Here is a 26,086-nt window from a genome sequence, read left to right as displayed (position 1 = left end):
CTGGAAGGCAATTTGGAATTATGCACAAAGGACTTTAAAAGACTGCCTGCCCTTTGACCCACTTTGACGCCACTGTTGAGTTTGTACCCTAAAGAGATAATAGGGAAAAAGACTTGTACAAAAATATTTATAGCCACACTTTGTGGTAGCAAAAAATTGGAAAATGAGGGGATGCCCTCCAAATGGGGAATGGCTGAACAAATTGTGGTATCTGCTGGTGATGGAATACTATTGTGCTCAAAGGAATAATAAACTGGAGGAATTCCATGTGAACTGGAAAGACCTCCAGGAATGGATGCAGAGTGAAAGGAGCAGAGCCAGAAGAACATTGTACACAGAGACTGATACACTGTGGCACAATCAAATGTAATGGACTTCTCTACTAGCAGCAATGCAATGATCCAGGACAATTCTGAGGAACTTATGAGAAAGAACGCTACCCACAACAAGAGAAAGAACTGTGGGAGCAGAAACACAGAAGAAAAACAATTGCTTGATCACATGGTTCAATGGGGATATGATTGGGGATGTAGACTCTAAACGAGTCATTCCCAAAGTGGGCACTACCGCCCCCTGTGGGTGTTGCAGTGATCCATGAAGGCGGTGATGGCCACAGGTGCATTTATCTTTCCTATTAATTGCTATTAAAATTTTTTTAAAATTAATTTCCAGGGGGCTAAGTAATATTTTTTCTGGAAAGGGGGCGGTAGGCCAAAAAAGTTTGGGAACCACTGCTCTAAACGATCACCCTAGTGCAAATAGTAATAATATGGAAATAGGTCTTGAGCAATGACACATGTAAAACCCAGTGGAATTGCTCATTGGCTATGGGAGGGGAGGTGGGAGAAGGGGAGGGAAAGAATATGAATCATGTAACCATGGGAAAAATTCTAAATCAATTAATTAAAAATAAAAATAAATAAAAGAAATTTTACCAAGCCAAAAAAAAAGGTAAAAAAAAAGTTTTTTAATGCTTGTTTCCTTCCTTCCTTTCCAGTGGGAGTGTTTGTTTCTTCCAACTTGTAAAGTGGATCAATCATATTTTCTGAATGTCAGAACTGAATTTTAGAAGTAGCCTGGCATAGTGCAGAGCATACTGGGTGTACAGAAGAAAGTCCTGACTTTGACAGAGAAATCTGTGTGAACTGGGCAGATTATTCTTAATCTCTGGGTCTCAAGTGCCTCCTTGTAACCCATTTTCTAAGTCACAGATAGTTTCAATTTGTGTAGGTGGGGAGAATTCCTACATAGTAAGGCTGCCCATGAAGATCAAACCATATTTCCTTCATGTACTTGAGTATGTCTACATGATGAAAATGAATATTTTTTTTCTTCTTTGCTTTCCTACTACTTTTTTATAAGTTATTTTAACTCCAAGTAGCTCAGTTCAGTAGAAAGAGTATTGGATTTGGTGTCAAAAGACAAGGGTTCAAATCCTACCTCTCTCTCTTAGTACCTATGTGGCCTTGGGCAAGTCATTAATGTCTATAGGCCTCAGTTTCCTTATCTATAAGGGAATTATACTAGGTGACCTATAAGGTCTCTCATAGCTTTAAATTTAAATCTGTGATCTGCCATAATAGATCATATGGCATCAAGATGGTTCAGAGAATTAAACACTTGACCTGGAGTCAAGAATATAGGAATTCATTTTCCAGCCTTAGTCACTTAACCTAGCTGCCTCAATTTCCCCATCTTTTTTCCTTCTCCCCCCCCTCCCAAATTTTCCTTCTTTCTTTTTCTTTTCTTACTTCTTCATTTCTAATTTTCAAGCATGGTGTAAAAGAAAGAACGACTATTGGAGTAGGAGTCAAAAGACCTCTTTTCTAGCCCCAGCTTAGACACTTATTATCTTGACCTTGGATGAAGACAGAATTCCTCTTTGGGGATTATTATTCATAAAACGGGCTAGTTGTAGTCTACCATCTCTGAGTTTCCTTTCTGCTCTCAACTGATGGCTCTTCTTATTCTCTTCTGCTAGATCTTCATCCCTGGAATGCTTACTAACAAATTACAAAGTTCTATCTGGGCCCTCTTCCTTTTTCCTTCTACACTTTCTCTCTCATGGACCTCATCAGCTCCTATGGGTTCACTGATCTCTTTCCATATAATTCCCAGACCTACATATTCAGACACAGTTTCTCTCCTGAGCACAAGTTCCGAATTATAAATTTCCTAGGGGTGGGGGGAAGCCAACTGGTTTAGGAGATTGAGAGCCAGGCCCGGAGACGAGAGATCTTAGGTTCAAGTCTGGCCTCAGATACTTTTTTAGCTAGGTGACCCAGTGCAAGTTACTTAATCCCCATTGCTTAGCCCTTCTGGCTCTTCTGCCTTGGAACCAATATACAGTATGAAGATAGAAGGTAAGTATTAAAAAACTTTTTCTTATTGGATATTTCCAGCAATGTCCCACAGACACCTTAAATTCAATACGTCCACATATCCAAAATAGAATTCACTATTTATTGGCCCCCCAAACCATCCTTCTCCCAATTTTCTTATTCCTGTCAAAACCATTAGCCTTCTAGTCACCCAGGTTTACAATCGTGGTTGTCACCTTCTCGCTTTCCCATCCCATATAGGCAATCAGTTGCCAGATCTCATCATTTCTGTCTCCACAACATCTCTTGCATATATTGCCTCCTCTCCCTCACTCAGACCTTCATCACTTCTTGCCTGGACCATGGCATCATGGCAACAGCCTTCTAATTTGGTCTCCATACCTCAAATCTCTTCCCATTTCAAGCCATCCTTCACATGGCTGCCAATCTGGTTTTCCTAAACATGTTTGACATTAAAAGCTCTTCCCAAGCTGGGCCCTTCCTACCTTGGTGGGCTTCTTACAGTTTAGCCCCCTCCTCTACAGTCCAATCATACTAGCCTAATGCTTCTTTCATACCTAGGTATTTTATTTCTCATCACCATGCCTTTGTACAGTCTCCTCAGCCTGGAATGTGCTCCCTTCTTATCGATGATTCTCGGAATGCCTGGTTTCCTTTAGATCTCAGTTCAAAGACCACCTTCTACAGGGAGCTTTTCTCAGTCCCCCTAGCTGCAAGCACATCCTCCAATGAACTTGTATTCATTGTGAATACATTCTCCAGATACTCAAATGGGCATATTCTATCCCTGCAGAAAATCAAGCTGCCTAAAGTCAAAGACTTTTTCACTTTTGTCTTTCTATCCTCAGGGCTTACTTAGCACAGTCCCTGGTATATAGCAAGAACTTGAAAACTACTGAGACAGTCACACAGATGTAAAAAAAAAAAACAAAAAAGCAAAAAACCAACCCCCACCCCCCCCCAAAAAAATCACAAAATCCCATAACTACCACCAATCAGAGTCTTTTATTTTCCCATGGGTAGCACCTTTAAATGGATGTGACCCTAAAGCAGAATGAACAGAGCTGGGGGGCTATAAATCTAAGGATGAAACAGGTAGAGACCAAGTTTCAACAAAATGCTCCCCTTACAAACACCCCTCAGAGCTGCTATCTACCCAGAGGTACACAGCGTGAGTCATCTCTCTTGCTCCTCTTGGGTATACAGCTGCTTCAAAAAGATTCCTGAGTTCTATCTGAGATTAACCCTTAGTTCTGATACATGAACCTCAGTGGAAGCTGAGTTCTTGGTAGCCCTATATCTTCATTAAGGTCTCTTTCTGTATCCCCAGTGCCTAGCACTGTGCTTCCCTCTGAAACCCCAGGGTTTAAAAACAGGTACATGGTCGACACATAATAATGCTTGCTGAATGAATGAAAGGACAGGCTAAAGGTCAAATGTAGTAGGCTCAAAGCTTCCGGTCATGTAGGCTCAAAGCTTCCGGTCATGTAGGCTTGGTTCCTGGGGTCCACTTCAGAAGAATGAATTTCTGGGGCTTCTAAGTCAGAAAACTGTCATCCATTACGATAGAGCAGCCAAGAAGGAGATCCCAGGTATTAGATAATGACGCTCCTTCCACTATGGGAGCTTTCTCTCTCCTAGCAACAGAGAAAGACACAGAAAAGAATTAATCACAAACTGTGAGGCCAATATTCAATTTAATCCCATTCAGCCAGTGCCTATTAAGCACCCTCTAAATAGGAAGCTCTTTGAGAACAGACTATGTTCTCTTTCTCCCTCTCCCCCACACCCAACTTTTCACCAAACATCTTCTAACATCATGATTTTACACACAGGAAGACCACTCTATGTTGAGTTCAAATTTGCCCTTGGACACACTATGTGACTCTGGGTGGGTCACTTCATCCTGCCTGCCTCAGTTTCCTCATTTGTCAAATGAGTTGAAAAAGAAAATGGCAAATTATTTCATTATCTTTAACAAGAAAACCCCAAATGGGTTACAAAGAATTGGATACGACCAAATTGACTGAATAAGAATTGGTACTCAATGTTTCTGTTTCCTTTTATAAAGCATAATTATCCCTGAGGCTAGATAATATATAACCAATCTTTGTAGAATAATAGCACATTTGGCTATTATAATAATAAACAGAGCCCATAACTAATGTTTGATAGAAGAGAGATGGAGACTATGGACTAAATAGAATAGAATGAGAGAGAGAGAGAGAGAGATATCCATATAACTCTGAAGAGAGTCAGTACTTGATTCAAAATTAGTACATATGGGGAGCAGCTGGATAGCTCAGTGGATTGAGAGCCAGGCCTAGAGACAGGAGGTCCTAGGTTTAAATCTGACCTTTGACACTCCCCAGCTGTGTGACCCTGGGCAAGTCACTTGGGGCAGTTGGGTAGCTCAATGGATTGAGAGCCAGGCCTAGAAACAGGAGGTCCTAAGTTCAAATCTGGCCTCAGACACTTCCCAGCTGTGTGACCCTGGGAAAGTCACTTGACCCCCATTGCCCACCCTTACCACTCTTCCACCTAGGAGCCAATACACAGAAGTTAAGGGTTAAAAAAAAAATTAGTACGTATGAATGGTACAGATGAATGGTGTCCAACTCAATAGAAATGGATCCCACTTTGAGAGTTTTTCTGGCAGTGAGTTTGACCCCTTTGGTCTAGGTCACTGAAGGGACATTTTTACACTACAGAGCTAAAAGAGACATTAGTGGTCATCTAGTCCAGTCCCTTCGACTTTATGGATAAAGGAACTGAGGCTCAGATAGGCTAAATGACCTGTTTGGTTTTTTTTTAAACCCTCACCTTCCACCTTAGAATCAATATTGCATATTGGTTCTACGGCAGAAGAGTGGTAACGGCTAGGTAATGGGGGTTAAGTGACTTGCCCAGGGTCACACAGCTGGGAAGTGTCTGAGGCCAGATTTGAACCCTGGACCTCCCATCTCTAGGCCTGACTCTCAAACCACTGAGCTACCCAGCTGCCCTGTGAATGAACCGTTTAGGGCCATACAGGACATGAGCTCACTTGTACAATTTAAAACCCAATACTTTTTTCCCATTGTGATATGTCTCATTTACATTGGCTTTTACTATAGCCCTGTGAGAGAGAGGAAGAGGGAGCAGGAGGGAAGAAGGAGAGAGGAAGGAGAAAAAGAGAAAGAAAGAAAAAAGAGAGGAAGAGAGGGAGGATATAGAGAAGAGGAAAAGAGGAAGGAGAAAGAGAGGAAGAAGCAAAGAAGGAAAGGAGAGAGGAAGAAACAAAGGAGGAAGAAGAGAGAGAAGAAAGGGAAGAGAACTTTTTCATTTGAACATAATTACATCTCTAAATATCACACAGATGTGGCTATTGGGGGGGGGTAAAGGGGAGTGAAGGGGAAAGTAAGAACATGAATCATGTAACCATGGAAAATTTTTCTAAAAAATAAAAAAAACATTAAACTCAAAAATAAATAAATAAATTAATTAATGGATATCGCACAGATGGAGGACAGCTGTCAATAACTGAGGAATTAACTAGTCCTCATGAATCTTAAATTTTTTTCACATTTCCTCCCCCCTCCCAATAGATTTTTCACAAACATCTCCAAGTGATAAAATTCAAATCACTATTTTTTTTCTATTTGTTAGCCATAAGGATGGAGGAGGAAAGGGATGAAAGAAATGATGGCACCCATCTTCTCCCTGTCCCTGCACATGCCATTCAGAATCCTGCCACAGGTTTCTTATGCTGACTCTTCTGAGTACTTCTGTCTTTCCAAATCCTATCTTCTTTAGATAGGCTAAGAGTTCATGACATTTATTGTGTCATGGACCCCTGTGGTATTCTGGTGAGGACCCTTTTTCAGAATGTCATTTTTATATGAATAAAACACATTATATATTATATGCACCCATTTAAAATTCTGAGATGCATGCACACATACGTGCAAGTTCAAAGACTCTGGGTTAAGAACCCTAATCTAGGGCTAGCCTGAGGGCCAGTCTCCAGGAAAACTCCCCTGACCTTTCTAAATGACTTCAAATTGCTTAATTCTTTACTTCAGGACTTAATGTGGGAAGAGCCAATGTGGTTTTATTTGTTGTTCATTGTTCCATATGGGGCTACTGTCTCCCCAAGTTCAATGGACACTTCTCCATCCTGCAACAGGACCTAACAGCGTTGGATTGAGAGGAAGTGCTCAGTAAATATTTCCCAGAGATATTTACTATCAATGTCTTGAATGGATTTCATTCATGGATCTGCTACCTCTGAATTACAGCAAAAATGGCTGTCTGAGAAAAATTCCATCATAATAAAGGCAAAATAGTGCAGTGGACTTGGACATGAGAAGCACTGAGTTCAAATTCTGTCTCTGATATTTCCTAGCCATGTGATCCTGTCATCTCTTCTGGCTTATCTGGAAAATGAAAGGATTAAACTTAATGGCCAATTAAACTCTAAATGGACAATTTCAGTTCTAAAACCTACAACCCTATAAATTCTCTCATTGCTTCTCCCCTCAACAATTCACTCATAAATATCTGATAGTTGTGAGTCTTGATTTTTTCTTCTTCTTTTGCTTAACACAGCGCTTAGTTGAGGTATGTTGTATTTTAAGGGGGAAAAAAAAAAAGAGGAAGTCTAATGAAGGCCACTGAAAGTTACTTAGGGCTGATGCAAACATGCCCCAACTTGCCCACAAAGTCAGTTATTTAAGAAAGCAGATTGCTACCTGGTTTGTATTTAAAAAGTTCACTGAAAAAAAAAAGTGAAAGAGAATAAAACGTTTTACTAAAAGGATGAGAGGATAAAAGTCACCTGTCTTCTGCTGGTAAAAGCATGCATGATCTAATTTGTAAGATAATAAAAAAGCACAGTGCAGGATAAGGCTGCCCAGAAAGAGAGAAGATCCTCTAAGGGGTCTCAGATGGCTACCAAGCACCAGTGTGTTCAGACACGTTGGACCTTTTGACGTTAGAACTGTAAGTTACTACCGGATTTATTTCTTAATGATCATAAGGGCTGCAGAGAAAGAAATGCTTAGATAAATTGAGGTTTTGGTTTGTGTTTTGTTCATTTGATGTTATTCTAAATTAGTGTTTTGTAAATGCCTTTTCTTAAAGCCTTCTGTAAAGGTTTATGATAAGAACTTGTTACAAAGTCATAGATTAATAGCAGAAAAATGTAAAGAAAGAAGTTTAAGACATATCTCCTTGGATTTCTAAGGTTAGGCTAGAGGTATGAATGGAGGGTGGGAGGAGGTTGTCTGCCAGTCCTCTGGGGGGGCTATTCTGGTGGTCCCTTAGAGGAGACAGACTTTGAAATTGTGAATTACAGTAGACAAGGACTCCATGTCTTCAAAATGGAGGTGAGTAACAGTTTTGGTGAAAAATACCCAGAGATTTTAATGAAAGTGTGATCAAATAAAGTCAAATAAAGTTAATGCAGGCTTTCACTTTGGGGCCTGGACCTATGCTAGAAACCATTTTGCTATTTTTAGTCTTTAAAAAGTTGCCTGCGGTCACATACCAGTATGTCTTGAACTCGGGTCTTTCTGGACTTAAAGCCAGCTCACTGGTTCATGCATGTTGCCTTTAAGTGAAAACTTAGGCTATAGCAATAACATTAAAGTGTCTGCCCAGAAGGAGTCAAGTGATAGAACTTTTCTCTTCTGCCTTAATCAGACTACATCTAGAACACTGTGTTCAGTTCTGGGACTTACATTTTAGAAAGGATGGAAGACCACATATGCCTGGAGGCAGTGCCATATTTGGATAGATTGAGGGAACAGGGAATGTTTAGTGGGAACTGGAAATGTTTAGCCTGGTGTAAGGCAGGGAATAAGAGCGTTGAAACATGAAAGCTTTCTTCATGTATTCAAAAGATCAGAGATTTAGAACCAGAAGTGACCCCAGAGCTTATCTAATCCAACCCCTTCATTTTATGGATGAAGAAAATGAGGTTGAGAGATAAAATGCCTTGCTTAAGGTCATTGGGTTTGCCCTGTGTAAGAGATGTTAAAACTCATTTTTCTTGGACCTTCAAGACAGAAGATGGTACAGTGGACAGAACTCTAGGTAGGCTTGGAATCAAGAAGGCTCATCTTCATGAGTTCAAATATTGTTTCAGACACTTGCTAGTTGTGTGACTCTGGGTAAGTCACTTAACCCTGTTGGCCTCAGTTTCCTCATCTGTAAAATGAGCTAGACAAGGAAGTAACAAACCATTCTAGTATCTTTGCCAAGAAATCCTCAAATAGGGTCATGGAGAGTCAGACACAACTGAAATAACTGAACAACAAAAAAGACATCAGTAGGAACAATGGGTGGAAGTTGCAGAGAAGCAGATTTTGGTTTGACATAAAGGAAAACTTATGAAGAAATGATGTCATTGGGCAAAGGCTGCATAATGTTTTTAAATGGAGTTTCTCTTTCTAATTCCTGCTGCTGAATTTTGTTGGAAATATACAGAAATGAAACCTACTTGAATTGCTCATTAGCTACAGAAGGGGGAAGAGAGGAGGGAAGGGAAAATATGAATCATGTAACCATGGAAAAATATTCTAAATTAATCAATTAAATAGATGATTTTTTAAAAAAAGGAAACACAGAAATGCCAATGATTTATGTGGGTTTATCGTGTACCCTGCAACTTTGCTAAGTTGTTAATTATTTCCACTAGCCTTTTAGCTGATTTTCTAGGATTCTTTAAGTAGACCATAGTTTAGTTTCCTTATTGCCTACTTTGATCCATCAGTTTCTTTTTCTTTTCTAATTGCTACTGCTAGTGTTTCTAGTACAATATTAAATAAGAGGTGATAATGGGCATCCTTGCTTCACTCCTGTTCTTATTGGGAAGGCTTCCAACTTGACCCCATTGCAGATGATACTTGCTGATGGTTTTAAATAAATACTGTTTATTATTTTGAGGAAAGGCCCTTCTATTCCTATACTTTCTAGTGTTTTCAATAGAAATGGATGTTGTATTTTGTCAAACGCTTTTTCTGCATCTATTGAGATAATCATGTGATTTTTGCTTGTTAGCTTGTTGATATGGTCAATTATGTGAATGGTTTTCCTAATGTTGAACCATCCTTGCATTCCTGGTATAAATCCCACCTGATCATGGTGGATGATCTTCTTAATTACTTGCTGGAGTCTCTTTGCTAGTATTCTATTTAAGATTTTTGCATCTATGTTCATTAGGGAGATTGGTCTATAGTTTTCTTTCTCTGTTTTTGGTCTACCTGGCTTTGGGATCCGTACCATATTTGTGTCCTAAAAGGAGTTTGGTAGAACTCCTTCTTTGCTTATTTTGTCAAATAATTTGTATAGTATCACATGATGTTGTAATGTAATGTAAATGATGCTTTAAGGAGAGATTGCTCTCTAGGTTTAAGTTGTACTAAAAGATCTTGTAAGTTCTTTCCAGCTCTGAGCTGATTTTTCCCCTCCATGGAAAAATTTTAAGTTGCAAGCAATCAAAGGTTACCACCTAGTGGTAAATGATGAAACCAACTTCATAAGTCTAAAACTAGTCAGTAAAAGTTACTGAAATAAGTAAAATAGCACTACTGAATCATCCATCGGGGCAGCTAGGTGGTACAGTGGTTGGAACACTAGGCTTGGAATCAGGAAGACTCCTCTTCCTGAGTTCAAATCTGACCTCTCACACACTTACTAGCTGGGTGATTCTGGGCAAGTCAATTCACTGTTTGCCTCAGTTTCCTCATCTGTAAAATGAGCTAGAGAAGGAAATGGCAAACCACTCCAGTTATCTTTGCCAAGAAAACTCCAAATGGGGTCACAAAGTGTCAGACATGACTAAAAGGATTCAACAACAACAAAATGGTAACAGTGAGGGCCCTGCCAGGTGGTGCTGGACTTTCAGTCTTTACCAAGTTCTTTCTGAAACTTCATTTGTCCTCTGGCTCCCCATCAGTATATTGACAGAGTTGGACTAATGGATCCTAAGGTGACTTTTTAGCTCTACCCATCTATGATGCTACAAGAAACTCAGTCCAATGAAAACCTAAGGGGGAGGGTCAACCAAGTCCTCTCTGTCTGCTATATTGCAGCAGCTGGGTGGCACAGTGGATATAGTACTTAGGCCTGGAGTGAATAGAGTTGAGTTCAAATCCAGTCTCAGATACTTATTAGTTGTATGACTCTGGGCAAATCACTTAACTTACATTTGTTTCAATTTTTTTAGGTATAAAATGGGGATAATAATAGCAACTACTTTTCAGGGTTGTTGCAGGATCAAATGCAATAATATTTATAGTGCTTAGCACAATGTCTGATGCATAATAGGTGCTATATTGATGCTTATTTTCTGTCCCTTCCCATCAGTCTCACAAGTCCATTTAAAGAGAAAAGGACTTGAGAGGCCTTTGAGTTCAATTTCCTTACTTCATAGATGAGGAAATTAAGGCCAGGACACCTGACATGCCTGGCGGGTCACAATGCTAGAAAATATCTGAAGCTGAATTTGAACTCGGGTCTTACTGATTCTGACCCAAGAACTCTATCCACTGTACCACCAAATAGCCTTTGGCTCCAGCTCCCAAAACTTAGTTCAGCATTATGTATGCATGTTTCCTGTGCTTGGCCTTTATGGGCCCCTCACTTATTCTACCATACCTTTTAGGGATGCCTATTTATGTTAAAACAATTAAGTGGGCCCCAAATGGTGGCCTGTGTCTTGGAACAGATCAGGGAACTGCCGGCTAGAGAGCAGACTGCAGTCCCATGAGGCATCTCTAATCTGAACCCCCAAAAGCTTCCAGGAAGATATGAAGCAGACTTTCCCTAGTCTATTTCTCTAAGCATAGATTTTTGGTTCAGGATACAATTACATTTATAGGACATTTTGAGACTAGTTCCATTACCCAAGATGTTCCTCACCCAGGAACTTTGAGAGGTTTCTGGGATATTCAAACTATAATGTTTCCACTTTCCCTTCAGGCTCCCTCAAAACCACTGCACCCTCTGAGTGTTTCCAGTATTATCTGGCATTCAAAAAGTGAATCACCATTTCTAGCCACCACCCCACCAAGGAGCCCTTACATCCTAAGAACAAGAATAGAGCTCTCCTCTCAAGGTGATAACACTGTAGAGGTAGCTAGAAACTGGGAGGGTTCTCCAGTGGCTATCCACGTTGGACTTGGTATCATGAGGAAAAGTGGCAGAAACAGGGGTTCCTAGTGGTTGCTTCAACATAAATCACAGCAACATATAACTTTGGATCTCTTGTTACTCTCTCCTCCAAGAAGGCCAGACCTTTTCCTAGTTCCTGAGCAAATTGGGTATGGAATAGGGAGCTTGAACTTCATCTACATTGTGGACACCATCTTCTAGGGGCAGAGGGATTTCCTCAGTCATAAAATGAGGAAGTTGGAGGAGTTGACCTCTGAGGTCTTTTCCAGTTCTGGGTCTCATGATCTTAGTCTGAAAACCTGATCAGGGACTGTTTGATCCTGGGAAAGTCATTTAACCTTGTTTGACTCAGGTTCCTCATATGTAAAACTAGTTGGAGAAGGAAATGGCAAAGATACTGGAGTGGCTTTCCACCATTAAATGTAAGCTCTTTGAGGGAAGATATTAAAATTTCACTTTTGTTTTTTGTATTTAGCATGAAGTCTGGCATATAGTAAATACCCAATAAATGTTTGCTTTCTGGCTGGCTGGACACTCTGTAAAAATTGATTAGAGTTGGTCACCCCTTGACTAGGAGAGATCACTCCTTTTATCGATGCAAACTATCCCAGATTAGTGGGTCTTCTCTTTCCATGCCCTACCATCACAGCAAGTAATCCCCAAGCTCACCGAACGCCTTTCCTCATTCCCTTTTTTCCTGACTTTCTTGCCTGGAATGACATCTAGAGAGCGGTAGCTCGGTGGTTTCTCCTCTGACCAGCTTGGAGGCTGAGGGGGGCGATGACCTTTCCAGCCCTGACGATGCTGCCGTTCTTTCTCTTCTTCTGAACTCCAAGAACTGTGGCAAGATGGCGGGGAGTAGCTTCGGTGTCGGTGGCTTCGGGGCCTATTGGAGCTCTCTCTTTGACCGGGACGATGGCGCCTCCCTGGAGAGCGGCTCCGTTGGGTGGAGTGGTTGGGGCGCCAGTGGGCCTCCCGGGAGTAGGACCCGTCATCGCTCAGGCTATCGGAGTGTGGCCAGGAGGTGTGTGAGACGTCCTCCCTGGAGGTCCAATGCCTTCCACCCTTATAGTTTTCACGGCCTCTATGCTCGGAGGCCTTGAGCTTTGGCCAAGGTTCCAGTGACCCTTGGCGGAAATCAGAGTAATGATTCTGCCTTCTCTCTGCTTGCACGTCCCCTAGAGCCCGAGGTCGCCGGGAAAACTGGGGGCCCCATTGTTGGTGAGATGAGTCACTGGTCATCTGGGAAGAGGGAGGGTCTCTGACCAAGGGGGGAAGGTGGATAATCCTGCGTTCCACGATTTCCGAGCCCAGAGAGGACAACATGCTGCAGTGACGACCGACTCTTGCTTTGTGTTCTAGTGGGAGAGAGTGGGCAGGGTTGAGTTTCTGCAGTTCCTTCTCTAAGTACTCTAGCACTCCGTTGGCAGCAGCGGGGTAAGTTGGTGTTGGGGGCACTGGCATCTGAGGAAAGCTGGCCTGTGGGGAAAAATCTAAACACAAAGAGAAATGACAATATTACTGTATGGCCAGCCCCAACATAAATTGATTTCCGTGGCTCATGAGGAGGTACCAGAAAGTCCCCTGAACACCCTCTTTATCTGATTTTCAAACTAGTTTTTTGATTTGTGCTTCTTCTCTCTGGGCCAAAAAAATCAGTGTTGTCCTTTTCACAAAGGCCCCATGCAGCCCATGTTCTTACCCTCAGTCCTCCTACATTTCTTTGGTAGGGTTTACCTCGCTGCAGCAGCGGGTTCATTTGGTAAGATGAAACCTGGGAACTCCTGTCAGCGCCCCAGTAGAGGGGTTTTTCCATCATCTGGGGGATTAGTGCCCGAGCCTGCTTCATATACCGGTGCCGGGCCAGGGCTGCAGGGGGAGAAGGAGAAATGATTACCTTCACCCTGTGTAGTTTCTCAACCCCTCACGAGATCAGAAGGCAATGTGGTGTATGAAGGGGTGGAGAGGTGGTGGGAAAGAGCACTGCGTTTGGAGTAAGACATACTGAATTCAAGTCCTACCTTTTCCACTGATTAGCTAGGCAAACTAAAACCCCTCAGCTTCAGTTTCCTCATCTATTATACCACCTATCCCATTGGATTAATTTTTGCGGGAAATGCTCTATCCCATTGGAAATTATACCACCTATCCCACTGGATTAATTTTGAGGGAAATGCTCTATAACTAAAACTACCTAAATGTGAATCAGTATTTGCCATCCTTTCCAGAAATCAGCCTCTCCTCCAAATCAAATGTGCCACATTATTAGTGAATACAGAATTTGGAAGGACTCCACAGACATCAGCCAGAACTTGGACCTCGATCAACCCTGAAATGTAGATTCTTCAAAGATTTTTTTTTCATAGAGAACAAAAATCATTAACTTTAAAAATGTTGCCACTCAGCTCTCCCCTAGGGTGACACAGCATGTGCTTTATAAAGCATGCAAATAAATTTTGGCAACTGACCGAGACGACATCCAGTCACTAGACAGAAATAGAAGGCACAAACACACCAAGTCATTCAGGGTACGGGGTCTGGAAGCCTGGGAGGGCGGAAAGAAGTATGTAATCCTGTAATAATGTGTCTTCTGCTTCCTTCCAGGTACATGAGCACGGGGTGTGGGAACATTCATGAATGAGAGATAGTCAAGGGAGTGTGCAGTGCTAACAAGGGACGTTCAGGTGGTAGCCTTCTGCCCTTCTCTCCATTCAGAGAATCACGGCATCTCAAGAGTTGGAAAGGAACTCAGAGTTCATCTGGTCTGACCTATACCTGAATAAGAATCTCTCTTATAACATCCCTGAAAGTGGATTTGCAGCCTCTAATTTTAAGGGAACCCATTATGTTGTGAAGCTGTCTATTCCACTGTTTTATAACGCTAATTAGATTTCCTTTATAAAGCCCGAATCTATCTCTGCAGTTTTCATTCTCTGTTCCTAATTCTGTCCACTGGGACCAGGCAGAATGGGTAGAATCCCTCTTTCACATGACAGCCCTTGAAGAATTTTTTGTCTCTTCCCCTGACAATCCCTACCTCATCTTTTCTTCTCTAAGCTAAAAATCCCCAGTTCCTTCACCCAAACTGCTCACTACAGGGGCTTTCTTCAGTGACAAGAACCTGATAGGAGGAAGAAGGAAGGGAAATACCAGCCCTAATCAAGGGTAAAAGAAGGAAGATAGGAGAAAGGCCCCATGATCTATCTACTCCAGAAAATACCACACTGACCTTTAAGAGCTTGTATACTTAAGTGATAAGAAAACCACATCACACATAGCTTACCCATCAAACTAGATACTGGTACATGGAAGAATTCTTTGCTAAACATTCAGCTTTCTTTGGCCAAGTATGAGTGAAGTGCATCTAAGAAAGTCATTCACCTTTTACACCTGCCTATCCATTGCACGCGCAAAAGGTACTGGGTATGTTGGGTATGTTTCAAAGTGGAATATTAACTCCCCTGGACCCCTCAAAAAGGACTTCTCCAGAGTCTTCAAGGCTGACTTTCCAACCCAGAGCTCCATATCTCACACTTAAAAACCTTTGCATCCCTGGCCTTTGTTACCTACACCAGAAATAGTGGTGTGTTAGGCAGAAATGCATATAGTGTTGGGTTTGCAGTTATGAAGGCCTAAGTTCAAATCCTGCCCCAGTCATTTGCTAGCTATATGATCCTGAGCAAATCATTCTTTGGACCTGTTTCCATGGTTTTAAAAGAAGTGGAATGCTATGCTGTAAGAAATGATGAACAGGCTAATTTCAAAAAAACCTGAAAAGACTTACATGAAATTATGAAAAGCGAAATGAGTAGAACCAAGAGAACATTACATACAGCTACATAATTAATTAATGTTTGAAGAGTAACTTGTGGATGCTTATCTCCTGAGAAAGAACTGATAAACAGAAACACAAAAGACATAGTTTAAATGTACATTTTTTTGGTCAGATGATGCCTTTTCTAGTGTGGGGAAGAGAGGGAGGAAGGAAGATAACTTGGGAATTTTAATGTACCCAACAAACAAATAAATTAATTTAAAGTAGTAGTAGTAGTAGTAGTAATAATAATAATGAGCCCTTTAATATCCAATCCAGTCTTATAAGGAAATGAGGGTATAATCACAGATCTTGGCTCATAGAACTTTATTGGCTAGTCCCAAGCTGAATGACCCTGGCCAGGTTATTTGACATCTCTGTTAAAATGGGGATGTTTGACTAAGTGGCCCCTAAGAGCCCTTCTTGCACAAAATCTGTGATCCTATGATCTTTCATTCCACAGTTGAAAACTGAGGTCCCAGACAAGGGAACTGGTTTGCCCAGTCATATAATGAGGCAAAGACACGATTTGAACCCAGGTCTTTTGATGCTAAATTGATGCTAAATTCAATACTGCTTGGAATTGTCTAGATTGTACAGCTAGCTGGGAAGAAGTTAGAGGTGGGTCTGGGGAAACTAGCTGTGAGGGATAGAGGATGTAAGTGTAGTCAACCAACATGGGGTACAAGATGCTGCTTCTGGGGGAAGCAAACAGAAGCACTGTAAATCTAGAACCTAGAGAGCAGCATAGCAGTAACCTCCAGAAATATCCCATGTTCAAAAGTCTGGGAATGAGCCACAGAGAAGTTCTAAGGAAGCTACTCACACCAAAGCAGTGTGTCTGGGAAACACTTCAGTAGGTGGTCACCCTGTTGCAACATCATCTCTCTCATGTAATGCTGAAGTTGCTCTATCCTCTCCCTCTCACAGTTCTCTGTGTATTCAGCATTTCCTCTTCACTAGCTCTAGGACACATCTGCAAGAAGCCTCTATCCTCGGACCTCTCTCATCACTATGATCCAGTTACCAAGTGGGCTACCTCCTCCATCACTCTCATTTCTTCCCAATTCCATCTCCCCCTGCCCAGGCTCTCATTATTGCGGTCTGCCATTTTGATAGTCTTGTTGGTTGTTCTTTGTTACATTCTGAGCAATTTTCCCTACATCGTAGAACTTTTCTATAAAGTTTCCTCTCCTCCCATAATCTGACTTTAACGAAAACCTAGTCCCCCCCCTCCCCCCCCCCGGAGATGCTATTTTCCTTCAGAGTCTTTCCAGAGAATATTTTCTCCATTCACTTATTAGGCAAGAAGAGGGCAGTATTAATTCATTGTAACTACAGCTCATATTTAAGGGCAGCTAGTGGAGCAGTGGATAAGTGTTCAACTGGAAGACTTATCTTCATGAATTCAAATCTGACCTCAGACACTTACTAGCTATATGACCTTGGGCATGTCACTTCACCCTGTCTGCTTCAGTTTCTTCATCTCTAAAATGAGCTGGAGAAGGAAATGACAAACCACTCCAGTGCCGTTGCCTAGTAAACCCCAAATGTGGTAAAAAAGAATCAGATATGAGTGTGAAATGACTGAATAACAGCTCATATTTATATAATATTTAGTTTTGCCCCTTCCTTATAACAGTCTCATATTATTCATCATCCCTGGCCATAATTTCTATACGGCTTTCATTCTCGGGGAAAGTACTACTAGATTTTCTCTTTCCTTTGATAGAAAGTTCATTCGTTGCTATACTCTCCACCCTTAAATGGGAGACAAAGATTACATAAGAGAAAATGGTAGGTCTGATCTTGGGAAAGACTTACTAAATTCCCCTACATTTTAAAGGAGCTGATGCTAAATTTAGATTTTTCTCTTTATCAAGGAAGGCTATCCTGGGTATGCCAACATAGACTTCTACATCATTGCTCTGTTATCACCCCTCAACATCTCTTCTTTTGAGGTCTGTAACCTTTAGGTATGCTGACCTCCAAGATATACTCTCTACCCTCCTCAATGACTTCATCTTGTCTCCTGCCAAGACACACTACCAGCCCTTCTCAATAATTTTATCCTGTCTCCTGCCATCATCTTTGTTGACTTGAAACTCTTTCGTGTTGACCAATCTATCACTTTGGCTTCAGTTCCCTTAATTATCTCTCCTTTCTTTTTAGTCTTTAACATTTTTTTTCTGCTTCTTCTCCTCTGCCGAAAAACATACTTGGATTTTTTCCCCATCTTAAAAAAAAAAAAAAAAAAGATCTTTCTTTGCTCCTACTACTCCGAAGGACCCAATTATCTCATTCCTTTTTCACAACCAAACTGCTCAAAGTAATCATCTACACTTGCTGCCCTCCCCTTTCTCATTACCTCCTCATTCCCTTATTCCTTGAAATCTGGCTTCTGCCTGCATCACTAATGACTTCCTAACAGAAAGATCCAATCATCTCTTCTTAGTTCTCATCTCTTTTGCTTCTCTATGATAGTTCATGCCCTACATAATCCTTTCTTCCTTTTCCCATTGGCTTCTATGTCATAAGGTTATCTCAGTTCTTTTTTTCAGTGGCACTTCTATTCTTTCAATCATTTGGGTTTGCAACTTTCATAGTCATCCTCACCTCTTCTCCCTCCCCTATCTGATCAGTTGCCAAATTTTGACAATTCTACCCTCACAAATTCTCTCATTTTCAGTCCTACCCTCTCCTCACTTTGCTACTGCTCTTGTCCAGATCCTCTTCACCACACACACTATTACAATCATTTCTAATTAGGGTTCTTTGTCTCTTCTCTCACAATCCTGGCCCCCAAAAAGTTGCCAAAGAGAGATTTTTAGAGCACATGTCACTCTTTTGCCCAGGAAAACAGTTACTCCTTGGAATTAGAATTGAAAGGAACCTGTAACTAGTTCCCTGCCTTCTCCCTTTCCATTTTATAGAAGGGAAAACTGAAGTCCAGAGTAGTTAAGTGATTTGTCCAGGGCCATACCACTAGCAAGAAGCACAGATAGGATTGGAACCGAGGAGTTCTAAGACAGGTACCCTTTTCTCTATAACATACAACAGTCCTCTGCATGCCCTCTATTATAACTATATCTCTATACATTCTAGAAAATCTGTTATCTCTCTGCTTCCTCAGAAGCACAAATTACAGTAGTCATTAAGGGTAAAACAAAAGGGAAGGAAGCCTTGAACACAGACAGCATCCATCCTGAAGTAGAGAATACTTCCATATTTGCTAAGTAACAGATACACTCAAATCTATACCAGCCTCGGGATGACATGTAAGCAAAAGAGGCAACCACTGACTGTGTGAACTGAGGAATGTCCCCAAGAAATGTCTTCTATTGTCCTGGTGCTGTGACTGGGTTTCCCACCATGGATTTTGGCTAATGCGTTGAAAGCCCCCATGACATTTTCCCCCAAAAGGTGAAACACATAAAGTCATCTTTAGCTATTAATAGCAGGACACTAATAATGGAACTAGACCTCTACCAGTGTCCTTGGCACAACAGTTAGTAATAGGAGTTAAGGGTGTGTCCTTTTGGGCAACCCCAGTTCCTGGAAAAGGATAGTGGAAAAGCACTGAAAATAAATGTAACAGACTTTACAACCATGAGCTCTTGGAACTATTTCCTGAAAAGGCAACCAGTTTCACAAAAAACACCCACCCAAATCACTAACATTCTGGCCAAATATCTTATCTCCTTCTTACAGCAACCTTTGACTCCACCCTTGGACCCACTAGCTTTGATCGAAGAGGTTTTTGCTTTATCTTACACTTACCCAAACCTCTGAACAACCACTTCCTGGCCATCTTTACTCCACCCCACACTACCCCTCTCCCTCTTTCCAGTTCCCCTCTGTCTTCCCTATTTAGAATGTAAGAGTCTTCCACACAAGAATTCTCTTTCTGTTTAGATTTGTATTCCTAGTTCTTAGTACAATTACTGGCACTTAGTAAGCACTTAATAAATTTCTTTCTTTTCTTTTCTCTCTCTCTCTTTCTTCCTTTCTCCCTTCCTTTCTTCTCTCTTTTTCTTCCTTTCTTCTGATGGTTAAAGGAGTGAGAACTTGGAACTTGGAAAAACATCCGGTTTTTCCTTCAAAACCAGCTTGCTATATTTACATTATCAATATTAAAATTTTTAAATGTTTCAACCTCTTTACATGCATTATCTTATTTAAATCTCATTAGAATGGGTGAAAAGTAGATATTACACAGATCATTTCCCCAGTTTTCCTAATATGAAAACAGGATCAGAAAAGATAAATAACCTTACTGAATGTTACACTGTTAAGTGTCCCAAGTGGGATTTGAATCCATGGCTTTCTGTTTCCAAGTCCAGTACTTTAGTCATCAAGACACATTGCCTCAGATAATAGCTGACATTTATTTAAAGCTTTACTGACTGCCACATCTTTAGTGCCCTCCCATCTCACCTCTACCTCTTAGATTCCTTTCTATTTTTTAAAACTCTTCCCTTCCATCTTAGAATCAATACCATGTATTAGTTATTGGCTCCCAAGACAGAAGAGCAGTGAGGGCTAGGCAATGGGGTCATATAGCTAGGAAGTGTCTGAAGCCAGATTTGAACCCAGGACCTCCCATCTCTAGACCTGGCTCTCAATCCACTGAGCCACCCAGCTACCCCCAAAACCATCTACATAAAAATGTCCCTGACTCCCAGTGCCTTCCTCTACTAAAAGAAAAAACCTAATCCTGTATTTATTTTGTATATACTAGTTTATGTACATGCTGCCTTCCCTAGTAAAATGGAAGCTCCCCAAAGGCAGGGGCTATATCATTTTTGACTTTGTGGATAATGCCTATCACATAGTAGACCCTTAATAAGTTCTTACTGAATGACACATGTAAAACCCAGTGGAATTGCACGTTGGCTATGGGAGGGGGTGGGGGAAAGGGGAAGGAAAGAACATGAATCTTGTAACCATGGAAAAACATCCAAAATTAATTAAAGTTTGCCAGATTAAAAAAAAATAAGTTCTTATTGATGGATTGCTTTAAGGTTTACAAAATGCATATTTCATCTCCTTTTGTAGATTATATACTTCCTCAGGGAAGGAGCCACGTTATATTCATTTTTGGCATTATTGAACTCCACGGTGCTGAATATAGCACCTCATATATAAGAGGAAAATAAGCACATTTTAAGTGCCCACTATGTGCCAGGCACTGTATGAAGCACTTTACAACATTATCTCATTTGATCCTTACAACAACTCTGTGAGGTAGATGCTGAATAAGTGTTTGCTGAAGGAATAAATGAACAGGCACTGGCTGTGGTATGGCCCTCAGAGAGCCATCAAGGTATATAGTGGCTAGACAGTTGGCCTCAGGTCCAGGAAGGACTGGGTTTGAATACCATATCTATCTGTCACATTCTAGATGTGTGACACTGGGAAAGTCGCCCCATCTTCTCAGTGCTCTAGGAGCTGATTTGCACTGGATGAAAGCATGTGTCATTGACTTCTTTCTCCAACATCTATATTGATCTCTGGGGAAGCAGCTCATTATGGCTAGTTCTCTAAGCAGAACTGTAGGAATAAGGGACATAGGAGAGGCAGCCTGGCTTAGTGCTAGTTGATAGCCTTGAACTCAGGAAGACCTGGGGCAAAATCCTGCTGTAGATATTTCCATCTTGGGTGACTTGGACAAGTCACACCATTTTTCTGGTCCTCATTGTCCTCAAATGAGTAGTTGGATTTGAAGGTCTCTAAGGTATTTTATGATTCTGGGATCAGACACCTTCCTAATGGCTCTGGGATTTATTTTTTCTTTACTTTCTTTTTACTTCAGTTAATCATTGGGCTTTAATTTCCTCCTTTGTAAAATGAAAGAGCTGAACTCGATGGTCAAGGGGGACATGGTATGGTTCTAGGATTCTGTGAACTCTTCTTAGCCTGTGAGGAATAAATGGGATAGAGAAGAATCTAGAGGATTAAAAAAAAAAAAAAGCAAATTTCTTTACCGGGTGATTACTAGGCTTAGGAAAGTCAGCCCCCAATAGCCCCCTCACCTTCCTCAGGGCAGCAACACCGGGTTGGACAGCAGGGACAGCGGACATAGCAACAGCAATACTGAGGACAACACTGGCACCAGCACACACTGACCAGCACGATGAGGAGAATGGTGCCAAGGATGATGAAGATCACTGTCAGCCAGTCTATAGGGATCAAGTCAAGGACAGTTAGTTAGATACAGAGGTTCCCACTCCAGGCTATTGCTCTCTCTGTGTTGTAAAACCCCTGCATTGCCCTAGCACAATGGAGTCAGCTCCATGGGCAACACAAGTGTGAAGAAACAATTTTATATCATGACAATGAGGTTCACAGAATTCAAGAGGACCAGACATTGTGATATACCTCCTAAAAGAAAATGCCACAGAATGAGGTTTTACACACACATTTTATAGATATCTACCCATTAGGATAGATCTTATACAGAAATTTGTTTTGACTTGACTATACATAGTTGTTATAAGAATTTGTTTTTCTTTTCTATTTTTCTAATGGAAGGAGGTAGAAGAGAAAGTTAATTTTTTAAATTTAAAATTGAATGTAATTTTAAAAATAAATGCTTGTTAATTGAAATAATTTTAATTTAGCTTTTTTAAAAAAGGTGATTTAGAGACAGAGGGAGCAGGCAAAGGGAAAGCAAAGGGGCCTCAAGTATATCCCTCCTCATAATTGACACTTCCTCCAATTTTCCACCAAATTTTACTTCTGTTTTCAGACATAGCTGTGTGACTCTGGGCAAGTTATTTAATCTTTATGAGCCCCAGTTTCCCCAATTATAAAATAAGGTGGTATTCTCAACGACTTCCAAGAACCTTTCCAGTTCTAAATCTATAACCCTAAACTCCTCTGATCCATTCTCTATGCCTGGAATACTCTTTCTCTTCATTTCCTCTTTACTTCTCTGTTTTCCTTCAAGTCCCAGCTACAATCCCATCTTATGCAATTTGCCTTCTCTGATCTCCCTTTAAGCAAATGTCTTTCCTCTACTGACAATCATTTTCATATTGTCTTCCTTATTAGACTATGAGCTCCTTGAGAGCAGGGACTGTTTTTTCCCTCTTTCTTTGAAATCCCAACACTTTACATTTACATAATGCCTGGTAGGTACTTAAATGCTTGATTGACCGAGTCACTGACCCAACTTCTTCTTCCTATATTATTTTCATCTACCTTTCTCTTATCTCCTATAAAGACTTTTTTGAGATGTTTCCTATTGTTTAAAGGTGCTAGTAACATGAGACTATCCTTTGGAAACCAGACATGGGCTGTCAGGTTTCCTTAAGCTGGTGGAGAACAGCGGGAAGGCCGAGGAGACAGAGAGAGTAGAAACATCTAAAGTATGATTATGAAATGGCACATGTAAAACCCAGTGGAATTGCATGTTGGCTAAGGGAGGGGAGGGAAAGAACATGAAACTTGTAACCACGTAAAAAAATTCTTAATTAATTAATTAAATGAAGTTTTCCAAATTAAAAAAAAAAATATATATATATATAAAGTATGATTATGGGGGCAGCTCAGTGAATGGAGAGTCAGGCCTAAAGACAGGAGGTCCTGGGTTCAAATTTGGCTTAAGTCACTTCCTAGCTGTGTGATCCTGGGCAAGTCACTTAACCCCCATTGCCAGCCCTTACCACTCTTTTGTCTTGAAACCAATACACAGTATTGATTCTGAGATGGAAGTTAAAGGTTTTATAAAAAAATAAAAATAAAGTATGATCATATCTAAGTCATGTAAATTCTCTTGACTTCATACAATTTACTTACACAATTTCTTATTCAATTTTACAGTTTCTCTCCTTTAAAAAAAATTACTAACATTGCTCTACCTTCATTTTGTATTATTTTCACGACTATTAACAGTATTGTAAATACAGTATGTACTAAAGTCTTTAGTAAATGACCTAGGAGCTTAACCATTATTTATAATGATTTTTCTAAGGGAAAAAGTATTCTAAGTTCCAAACAACTGACTTATGAATGAACCTTGGAGGGGGCAGCTAGGTGGCTCAGTGGACTGAGAGCCAGGTCTAGAGATGGGAGGTCCTGGGTTCAAATCTGACCTCAGACTACCTGTGTGATCCTGGGCAAGTCACTTAAACCCACTGCCTCACCCTTACCACTCTTCTGCCCTGGAACCAATACACAGTGATTCTAAAGGGTGGAAGGTAAGGCTTTAAAAATTAATTAATTAATTGATTGATTGATTAAAAAAATAAATGATTTTGAGATCACAAAACCATGTAGCACTGGTTATTATTATATATAGTTTTTTCTTTTTTTTCTTTTTGTCTTCATGTGCCAGTACTCTAACCACTACACAATATAATTGGGCACCTCCTATAATATTTTTTTGCCTTTGCACTTCTCTACCCTGACCACACTGGCTTTGTGGTACGGTAGAAAGGACAAAGGACAAAGCTCAAAAGATTCCTGTCTTAATTTTGTTGTTTGCTACCTGAACGACTTCAGGCAAGTCTCTTGAGCTATTTCCCCACTTATTAATTTATTATTAATTTTTAAATTTATTATTAGTCCACTTCCCCATCTATCAAATGGAGATAATCGTGCCTGTACTACCTAAGAAGTAGGCACTGGGATTATTATTGATCTTTTTCAGTGGAGTTCTGATAGAAATAGTCCTGGGATGAGTCATCAACAAGCTATTAAAATTTTTTGAAAAAACCACTTTTGTGGACCATTGTACAGGCAGATAAAGGGGCTATTTTGTAATTGAATGAAAATAGGAGACAGCCAATTGACTCAGTGGATTGAGAGCCAGGCCTAGAGACAGGAGGTCCAGGGTTCAAATCTGGGGTCAGATAATTCCTAACTGCGACCCTGAGCAAGTCATTTAATCCCTATTGCTTAGCCCTTGCCTCTCCTCTGTCTCAGAACTAATACTAAGATCGAAGGATTAGTATTTTTTTTAAAGTATATGGTTTAAACCAGTGGTTCCCAAACTTTTTTGGCCTATCGCCCCATTTCCAGAAAAAATATTACTTAGCCCCCTGGAAATTAATTTTTAAAAATTTTAATAGCAATTAATAGGAAAGATAAATGCACCTGTGGTCATCACCGCTCCCCTGGATCACTGCAGCACCCACCAGGGGGGCGGTAGTGCCCACTTTGGGAATCACTGGTTTAAACTCATCTTATGTAGGCTCATTGAAAGCAACTTTATGATTATTATTATAGTAAAATTCGCAAAATAGTTTACTCGGTTTGGACACTGTAGCAGCAGTGTTTCTAAACATCTAGGTTCTAGTCACATTTTTACCACCAATTTCCTATGCAACTATGGAGATTATGAATCTTGGTTTCTTCATCTGCAAAATGACTAAGTGTTATCTTAGGCAACCTCTGAGGTCACTTCCAAAAATTCTGAGAAACGTGATACAGTGGAGAGAGTCCTGGTTCTGGAGACAGAAGACTTGGGTTCAAATCTTGCCTTGGATGGCTATTATGCATGTGAGCTTCAGTAAATTACTTAATGTCTCAGCCTCAGTTTTCTCCATCTGTAAAATCAAGGGGTTGGCATGATTCCAGATGACTAATGAAGAAGCGTACTACCAGCCTCCTGACCAAGATGCACAATGAGACATACATTTTTTGCCATGGCCAAGGCTGGAATTTCTTTTGTTTGACTGTGTACTTTTGTTATAAGGGCTGTTTTGCTCTTTTTTCTTTCCCAATGGGAATGTGTGAGAGGAAGAGAAAATATATACTTGTTCACTGAAATAATAACCAAAAAAATTACATAAAAATAACCTCTTATTAGACTAAATGGTTGTGAGGGTCTTTCCAGCTCTAGCTTTGATCTATGCACTAAACATAGGTTTTTCCCTATAAGTCAGGGCAAGGGACATGCTGGCACTAAATAAGGATTCTGCTATAACTGATCATTCAGTTAGTCTAAACTTAGAGCAAGAATTCTTAACCTTGTTGTGACATGCCCCACCTTGGACAATCTGGTGAAACTTATGGATCTATCTCAAAAAATGTTTTTAAATACATAAAATAAAATATGTATGATTTCTAAGGAAACCAATTATATTGAAACCAAGCTTAAATTTTCTTTTCAGCCAAGTTTATAAATTCCTTCAAATCTATCCATGGAACTGTAGATCCATGGAACTTAAGAGCCCCTGCTTTAGTTTTTTTTTTTTTTTAAAGTGTAAGGGTGACCAGCAGCCACAGAGAAAACAGAATAAGATACTTACGTAGAACAATGAGCTTCACTTCCTTATCTGGGTCTCCTGCAGTATCCCCTGGGGCCTCAATGGCACAGTAATAGACTCCATGGTCCCACCACATCACCTCATTAATCACAAGATCTGCTCCTGTATAGGACAGAGGGAGGAAACAGCCTAGTCAAGTGGGGAAGGTATTGAAACTTCCACATTGTCCTTCCAAACCCTGTAAGAATTTCTCATGGTTTGGGCTTTTACATTAAAAATATCTCCTCCCTAACACTTACTTTCCTTTCTCTCTGAATGCAGTGGAAAACAAAACAAAAACTTTTATCCTAGGATCACAGCCATAGACCTCGAAAGGACTTTAAAGGCTATTTTTTTAATCCAACGCTTCATTTTATATACAAGGAACTAAGACCTAGAAAGGGCTAAGTGACTTGACCAAAGTCACAAAGGTAGTAAGCATCAGAGATGAGATTTGAACACAGGACCTCTAACACCAGAATCAGTATTCTTTTTTTTTTTTAATTTGAAAATTT

At 40.5% G+C, this 26,086-nt stretch overlaps 1 protein-coding gene across 1 annotated transcript in view; it reads right to left on the bottom strand.

The window, feature by feature from the left end:
* Positions 1–3,153: 3,153 nt before the first annotated feature.
* ILDR1 (immunoglobulin like domain containing receptor 1) overlaps positions 3,154–26,086 on the bottom strand; it is a 148,467-nt gene continuing 125,534 nt past the window's right edge. The window contains exons 4-8 of the mRNA XM_044669165.1: positions 25,575–25,694; positions 21,351–21,497; positions 13,239–13,370; positions 12,171–12,994; positions 3,154–3,979 (exon numbers count right to left, since the gene is read on the bottom strand). Coding sequence (XP_044525100.1) covers positions 3,938–3,979; positions 12,171–12,994; positions 13,239–13,370; positions 21,351–21,497; positions 25,575–25,694 — 1,265 coding nt within the window. The 3' untranslated portion in view covers positions 3,154–3,937. The remainder of the gene's footprint in view (positions 3,980–12,170; positions 12,995–13,238; positions 13,371–21,350; positions 21,498–25,574; positions 25,695–26,086) is intronic.

Source organism: Gracilinanus agilis, chromosome 3, assembly GCF_016433145.1.
Source record: "Gracilinanus agilis isolate LMUSP501 chromosome 3, AgileGrace, whole genome shotgun sequence".
Taxonomy (NCBI): domain Eukaryota; kingdom Metazoa; phylum Chordata; class Mammalia; order Didelphimorphia; family Didelphidae; genus Gracilinanus; species Gracilinanus agilis.
This window is presented reverse-complemented; position numbering and strand designations above follow the sequence as displayed.